The sequence below is a fragment of the Mycetomoellerius zeteki genome, unplaced genomic scaffold (assembly GCF_001594055.1).
Source record: "Mycetomoellerius zeteki isolate Tzet28-1 unplaced genomic scaffold, Tzet1.0 scaffold106, whole genome shotgun sequence".
Taxonomy (NCBI): Eukaryota; Metazoa; Arthropoda; class Insecta; order Hymenoptera; family Formicidae; genus Mycetomoellerius; species Mycetomoellerius zeteki.
The window spans coordinates 5669085-5677385 of NW_017255975.1; the positions used below are offsets into that span (position 1 = coordinate 5669085).

General features: G+C 32.6%; 2 protein-coding genes across 7 annotated transcripts in view; one reads left to right on the top strand and one right to left on the bottom strand.

Moving 5' to 3' along the window:
- The window catches only part of blo (bloated), a 130244-nt gene extending 126822 nt beyond the window's left edge, over positions 1–3422 (top strand). For 2 of the 3 annotated variants that reach the window (XM_018450281.1, XM_018450288.1), the window contains exons 6-8: positions 1063–1274; positions 1949–2224; positions 2727–3422. In XM_018450281.1, coding sequence (XP_018305783.1) covers positions 1063–1274; positions 1949–2224; positions 2727–2920 — 682 coding nt within the window. In that variant the 3' untranslated portion in view covers positions 2921–3422. The remainder of the gene's footprint in view (positions 1–1062; positions 1275–1948; positions 2225–2726) is intronic. The other variant, XM_018450296.1, reaches the window with a different exon arrangement.
- A 1307-nt stretch (positions 3423–4729) lies between these two features.
- Positions 4730–7212, bottom strand: LOC108723022 (transmembrane protein 234 homolog). 4 transcript variants are annotated; one of them, XM_018448496.1, is made up of 5 exons: positions 7053–7212; positions 6157–6260; positions 5864–6015; positions 4896–5055; positions 4730–4818 (listed from the first exon to the last, which is right to left on the bottom strand). In XM_018448496.1, the coding sequence occupies exons 2-5, from the start codon at positions 6170–6172 to the stop codon at positions 4736–4738; spliced, it is 411 nt and encodes a 136-aa protein (XP_018303998.1). In that variant the 5' UTR covers positions 6173–6260; positions 7053–7212; the 3' UTR covers positions 4730–4735. The 4 variants fall into 4 exon arrangements, with proteins under 4 accessions (XP_018303998.1, XP_018303991.1, XP_018303982.1 ...); XM_018448489.1 differs by lacking the exon at positions 7053–7212 and adding an exon at positions 6344–6626; XM_018448480.1 differs by lacking the exon at positions 7053–7212 and adding an exon at positions 6324–6626.
- Between the last annotated feature and the right edge of the window lie 1089 nt (positions 7213–8301).

Consider the following 8301-nt stretch of genomic DNA (forward strand, 5'->3'; position numbering starts at 1 on the left):
ATAAATTTTGCACTTTTTGAATGTGGTAGGGATAGCGATTATCTCCTTTTACAGTTCGCCAAATTGTTTGTGGTGACACTCCCAATACAGCCGACGCATTCCGAACGCTGGTCTCAGGATGATTGTCAAAATGTTGTAAAATACGATTCCCTGCCTGCAAATCTCTTCGTAACGCTGCTTGAAATCGGTTGTTTTCTTGTCGAATTGAAAATGATCCAGTCTCTCGCAATCTATTAAATGTCAACATAAACACTCTTCGGTTTGGCACTCTTCTGTTTGGAAATCGTCGTGCATATTCTCGCACCGCCTTTAAAGCATTACCGTTGCAGAAACCGTATACAAAAACCATATCAGCATATTCACTATTAGAATACGTACGCGGCATATTGCAAAAGACAAAATTCATCTACTGTTAAAGGCTTTCAAAGAGCGACTGACAAATTCATAACAGAAAGTGGAAAATGTAATCAAATATGTCGGTGCTAGATATGGCAAGAAATGTAAACATTTTTTTTCGATTTCTCTGAAACGGAGCAAAAACGAGCATATGTCTATAGGACTTTTTTTCTTAGTTTTTTACTCCTCTACACGCTCCCGAAGTTTTGCGATTTAATTTGGAAACACCCTGTATATATATATATATATACATGTACATTGAAAACAACTATGGTGTTATATCAATAGCATTATTTTAATTGAAAATAATTTTGTTAATTTAATAACATTATTAATAAAATAAATATGGCGTTCTCTTGTTTCAATAAAATTTTATTTGTTTCATTAATATTATTGTTAAACCAACAAGATTATTTTCAATTAAAATGACGTTATTAATATAACAATTTTTTTTCAGTGTATATTAATGAAATAGTAAAAATGTAATTTAGGGTATCGATCATGTAACTTTTTCCTATCGCAAAAATGTGAAAAGTGAAAATTTTTTGTATGTGTGTATACGTATATGTGAAAATTTTTATTTTTCACATTTCCGCTTAGAAAAAAAATTACGTAACTGATGCCTAGATCATAAAAAAATTTAATTAATTTCATTAATTATTTCAGAAACAAACGAGTTGACGACCATGCCCGCTCGAGGCGTGATGTCACGAATTCGAACCGCTATAATTTGGGTATCATATCAGCCCCAAGGAAATCTTCCAGACTAGCTGAAAGCGCATTGTCTTCGGGCGAGAGTACGACGGGTGATAGTAGCCAGCAAAGTCAAAACTCTCAAAGATCGCAGAGATCTGTAGTGTATCTTCATGCTGCTACAGGTACAATAAAAATACTTCTCTAATATAGCATTTGTTATAATTATTTTAATTTTATATTTTATTCTAAGAAATTTGCAACACTATAATTTATTTTTCAGTGTAATATATTTAATTTCTTATTTCCAAAAAATTTAAAAACCAAAAAATAAAGGATTGTTGAATTTGATGATTATTTAAATCGATTATATGGATAGTACAAAAATATCAAGATGTTATTGGTAATTATTCATATTCTAAATAAATATCTTTTGTGAATCAGCCATCACAGATTAAAATAAAATAGTATTTTCAAATATTAATAAATCAAATATTAGTAATAAAAATATGACACTTTATATTAAATTTGTGCTAAAGAAATATTGATCAATCCACTTAAAAAAAATATGTAAACTTCTTTAATATCTCATATATAACATTTAGCTGAAAAGTTATCACTGCCAATAATAGACATGCTCTATGAAGCGTATCGTTCATTGAACGCTTGAATTCTGCAATACTTGTCACATTTGCGTCATAGGAAATTAAAAAAAAATATATATATTACACTGAATATTGGTTGGATATTTAAAGTTATTTAACTAGCAGTCTATACGAATAATGTTCAGCAGTGAAAGTGTAGAAAATGTCGTCAAGCGTAACCGCACTCTAATTACGACTCAATATCTGCATTCCAGTCGGCGAAATACCAGGCCCGAACGAACGACGCCGGGCGGCAAGTCGCGAGGAGTTAAATCGACCGTTGCAATCGCACACGAGAACGGTGTCGAGAAGCGTGAGCGTCCTTGCTCCGTGGAAGCCGCGACATTATAGGGAACCGTTCGAGATCAACTATGATCAGCAACAGCATGCGAAACCGATCGCGACCATGAGACGTAGACAACGAAGCCGCGAAACCCTCAGCCGCCGAGGAAAGGAAGCTCGGCGAAGCAAAGACAATCTTTCTAAGACAAGTAAATGATCTTACTCTTGAGCAAAATAACATAATTTAATCTGTTAAATAAAATATGTACGTAATCTTTAAAGAGAGAAAATTAACTGGCAAATGGCAATGGTATCTCTTTTTTTTATTTAATTTTATCTAATAAAAATTCTTGAAAAATTTAATAGCAAGTGTTTCACTAAATGAATAATAAGATTGTATTTTTTAATGAGAAAGAAATATTTTTACAATGAACTTAATTAATTTTAAATAGTTTTATTCTTTTAAACTTCAAGGTAAATAAAAAAACTGAATTTAGATTTTTTCAAGTTGTTAAGAAAAATGAATTAGATTTAATTGAAATTTAATCATTAAGGAGAGCTTTGTGCAAACAATCTGAACTAATGCTGAATTATCTGAATTTGCTATTTCAGTTCATATTTTATCGAGTTAATACTAATTTATGTTGATGTAATAACTCTGTTATTACTGTTTAAGACTGTTTAAGAAACGAAAATATCCACTTATTGCAGGTACGATCAATCGCAGCACATTAAAATCGAAGGACAAGCAGAAAGTGGATAGAACCGTTTCCACGGAATCGCTGGCCACCAAATCGCGAGGCATAGGCTCCAAAGTGGAATTAAACAGATCCACGTCCGTGCCCCGTGACCCGAACAAGAGTGCGGGATGGTTCAAGCTAAAGAGCAAGAAATCCCGCGCTTGAATTGGATGGCCATTGATCAATGCTAGTCGACTCGAGTTTCATAAGTGTAATCCGTAATTTCATAGGCGATTAATAAGCGTCGATATCCGGCGCGCGCTGATTAATAACGATGCGACTTATCGATAATATACACCTTTTAACATGCACGTCGCGCAAATGTCGACCGCGCGAATTTTTAATTTTTTAACCGAGTAGCATATGATTGCGGCAACGACGTGTAAATTAATTGCTGTCAACACGTTGATCGATTTTGCGAATTTATGGAATTTCCGTGCTACCTAAGACACAAAGTTTTAATCCCCGCATAAATAGATCTATATATCTATACGTAACAGAATAAAAACAATTATCCAAATATATACATAGGCACATGCGAAGATTTCAACCTCAGTTACGCATCAAATTAATATTGTTATGCTCTTCGCGCATTAAATAAATAATGTTCTTTGTAACAAAGAAGATTGCGAAAGAATGTAAACTCTTGAGAAGTATAAAATTAAATATAAAGTATATTCTAAAATGAGAACCTTCTCAATATATCGAATGTTACTTTATTTTAATAGCTTTCTCTCTGCCAAATTTAACGAATTAAATTTGTTGCGAATGATGAGAATGCGTTTATAATATGTTTGTATACATCGTGAATTAACATTTCATCGTGCATTAACTTTTGTTTTTCCTTCGGGACTTGACAAAAAATGCTTTTATCATTTGATGTTTTTTTTTCATATTTTCACGTAATTAAATCCATGTGCATTTTTGAAAAATTAACGCGTCACTTTATTCTACCGTGAATCAAAGTGCCATCTACATTTTTCTACATTCCTAGTATATACACTCTCTGTTAATGAATCAAAATTTCCGAATATATATTCTGTAACAAACAATATCTTTCTTTTATACGATAAACATTAGTGAGAAATTCCAGAAAAAATATTGTTTAAATTTCATCTCAACGATCAAAAAATTATCTCCATTTACAAAATGGACAGTTACGTAGCGATATCTACTGAATGTTTTCCTGTGCATAGATCAATCTCATCTTTGCATGCTTATTGTATATAAATACTTGTGTTGATAATCATAATTCTTAATCTATTTTTACTAGACCTTTTCATTATATATATATATATATATATATAACTCTTGTCTTTGTACATTCATGGATCACAGATTACACATACACTGTTGCGAAATTTCCACGTTCGACACAAGTCGAGAGACGCTTTCGTCATTTTTTTATAACAGTGTAGAGAAATAAAACGCGCGACTATAGACATTATCTGTTGTACTGTGATACGCTTTTGCGTGTGGACAAAGAAACAAATTAAATATGGCGACATAGTCATCTTGCACCATAATTACTATTTCATTCCTACCCGGTGCTATCTACGTGTGTGTGTACATATGGATCATTAAACGATATGCATGTAAATATCATGAATATATATTGACGATATTGTACGGAATTACGAAAAAACCTATTACCTATTAACACAGACATTGCTCCTCTTTATAAGATACGTTAAACGCGAAAACAGAGATCGAGTATCTTGTAACAAGATTAATAAATGCAATGATGTAAACTAGCATATCATTAATAATAAAATATATTAATGTTAAATACTTAATAATATTAAGCAAAATCAAGTGAATATCGTGACTTTGCTTTGTTAGAATTTCAATTCATTGTGTTAATCATTGTGGTACTCACATACACAGGATGGATGTGGATTAATCGGCAGGTAGTATGGATGAACAGGAAAAGGAAGGGTTACGATGCGTGCTTAATGATCGTCGTCTTAAGTGTGCAAGTCATAATTCCACGGTTTTATTCAGTTTGTCCCAACAACATAACATGGTTCCACACAGCACAAGTATCATTCCCAGATATGTATCTAAAAAGTAAAGCAGATCATAAAGCAATTAATTCAAAGCATTCTCTAACGATGGAGATAAGCTCGCATGTACTCACTTCTATGTACTTTTTCCTCGCCCAGGAACCAGCCTGTGACCGCAGTAAATACAAAGGTAAGAGAATTTGAAACTGGTACAGCTAGGGATAGGTCGCTACTCTGCAGAGTCAGGAAGTACAGTACCGAACCGCATTGATTAAGGAGAAACGGCACAATGTACTGTATAAAAAAAATAAAATGAATTACAAATACTATTACTGCCAGCAAATACTATTACTTCTAGCAAGTGTTTACTGAAATCTTGTAAAAAAAAAATTCTCTGAGAATTCCCGAATTTTTCAACTGTTTTTGTTTAAAATTCAGTTCATTTTTGTTTAAAATTCAAGATAATATTAGAGAATTTTTTAATGCAACTTTGGAATAAAGGAATGAAATTAGAACGCAACGCAAACAGAATATACATAGAAAATTCGTAAAATACAAGAGTTTTTCACATAAATACACTTTTAACTGTATCTATCATTTTCTACAATTAGAGTCACGAAACCTAGGATAAGTAAAATGTAAATGAGCTACTCTATTCTGCTGAGTCTTCTACTGTCACCTTGATTTTTTTCAATAAAAACTCGTGAAATACAAAAATGTATATAAATAGCGGATGTATATCATATTTATTGCTAATTGATTATCAACATTTTGCATCATCAAGAAAAAGATAAAAGAACTAATGTTTTCAAAAAAAGATAAAATTTAAATTTAAAAGTAAAATTCTTAAAATTTTTCTAAATCCTAATAATAAAATTCCATAAAAATCTCTGATTTTCAAGAGTAAAAAATAAATCTGAAAATTCCAGATTTTCCAGGTTTTTCTAAATAGTAAACATCCTGCAAGCTAAAATTGTTTTTAATATTATTATCTGTAATGTCATTTAACATCAAAATGTTGAGAAATAACATCAGCTTGTTTGCTGGATCCTTGTAATTTAAAATTAATTTAGTAAAATGTATGTAATGATACAACAATCACCTTCAGATTAGTGATGAGAAATAACTGCTCCTTAAAAAATTGTCCATAAACTGACTTGGCATTGATATTCTCCAAACCTTGTGCACCTTTTTTTATAAATGGATTGGTTACTCCCCAAAGAATCGCCACGAAACACAGATATATCACAGTATCTGCAATATAAACATACATGTTGACATTATCATTTCAACACACTGTTTGATATCACTGAATCTCTGCTTTTATTCTCGTATTCAAAAGATTATTTTTTAACAAACAAGCAGAAAAAGATTGTTAAAACTAAAATAGCTCACCAATAGTAACTGCCATTTTCGTCGGAACGTTGCACGCATCAAACAATACACTGCAAATCGCGTCATGAGAATTAATTAATACGTTGAATGCCGGATTTGCGTATCTACAACAGAGTAAAATTTTTGCCATTAAATCCATATTTTATATTATATTTACAAGTAATTACATTAAATCACGTCATTTTACGAGTTTCAGATTTTTCTCAAATTTGATAGTGCCATCAGTCACCGACGTCATTGAAAGTTAAAACGCCGATCACATTATAGGTGCCACGTCCGACATACTAAATAAATTATAAACAATGATGGCCATGATGTAAGACTGACAAGGCACGAATTCGCACGAACTCGAGCGAAATTGATCGAAACGCATATTCACACTGGACGCAGCAAGCGTCAAGCAGCGGAGTAGCAACCAATCAATGAGGCGATATTTACAGTAAACAAACGCCTTGTTAGTTGATTGCTGCTTGACGCTTGCTGCGTCCAGTGTGAATATGTAAATTAAGGCAATAGATTATAGACGCCTTGTTAAGGTGTCTTTATAGGGGAACGTCAACATGAAAAGGCACCTTTACAAATCGTGAACACGTCGTTTGCATTGTTAATTAGGCCCAGTTCCAACTCACAGTTAATTCTTAACCGAGATTCAACTTATTCATTATCTTTTTCTAATTATAGAATTGAAAAGAGATGAGAAACAAGTTAAACCTCGGTTAAGAGTTAACCATGATTTGTGGAACTGGGCCTTAGTCACGGCGATATACTTTCGACCGAACAAGTTTTACAAAATACTCGTTCGAATGGATCATTAGTATACAAATATCGAATCCAGTTACGCAGTAGTTAAATATCGAAAAATGATTAAATACAAGTTTTATATATATTCTAATTACCATATTTAATCGCGCTGCCACATATTTGAGAGCCGTCCGTTTCGCCGCGTCACCTCCTATCCGCCGCATTCCGCGAATAAAACATGATGCGATCGAAATAGGGAAGCGTCGTTTTCCATGCGCGGCCAACTTCACGTGGAAAAAGCGACGCGAGACTCGGCGGGACGACGCGTCTTGAGTTTCAATCGAATGAGAAAAATACTTTCGGCTAGCTGAATAATCTATGTACTAATACTATTAGAATCTATATTACGCGATATTTAAAATGTTATCGGAAATGCAAAGTTAAACTTCGTATTAGGCCAATATTACATGCGTCCGTTTTTTGTCGTACAATTTTTCAAGCCAATCGATTGGCTATAGAACAAAGAGGCCGAATACGGGTCAGAAATTATATTCTTTCTGAAAATTAAAAACTGATTAGAATAAATAGATGATGGCTATCAAAGAAATTGTATGAAAGAAAAATAGAACTTATAAAAATAAACAATCAATCTTAAAAAATGCGCAAATCAAAGTTATAAATTAATAAAGAAAAATTAAACGCTTGTAGGTTTATCGAAATTTACGAATCGATAGTTGTTCTTTAAACAAATGACGAATTGAAAAAACAACTTACAAATTTCTATTTCAATTAGAATTTTTTAAAAAGAGGAAAAGAGAAAGAAGCATAATATAAATTATAAATTGTATCATTTAAACATTGCACACATAAATATAGAGAAATATACTTATTACTTAAAGTTCTATAGTGAAATTTTAAATCAAAATATTAATATAACAGTATATAACTTCACTGAGTTTTATTTTATTGTTAGGTATTAAATGTATTATGATAATAATCATTACGCTCACTATGAAATGGAAAACGATATCAGGATCGGAATCCATAGTCCGTTCTTAATCTCAAACAAAGGCTGCGTTCAGCAGACTCAACAGTTTTGCAACCGTTTTATGATTGTCTGCTGAGATAGGACCATTCTTCTAGATCTAAAAGTATGATCCAATTAGCGCGAAGGAAACTTCCAACAGTTGCAAACAAACGTTCTGCTGAACGCAGCCAAAGTCTGAGATACTAATACGGCTCTGATTGGTTCATGCACTAGCTTAAGACCATCTCGAATCTTGAGCACCGTCTATGGATTCCGCCCTAGGTTTTTTGTTTATACGTGGCATCGGAAAGTGAACTCGACAAAATCGCCCGTAATTCTCTTGCTGAATTTACATTGCATCCGATTTTTGTCGTACG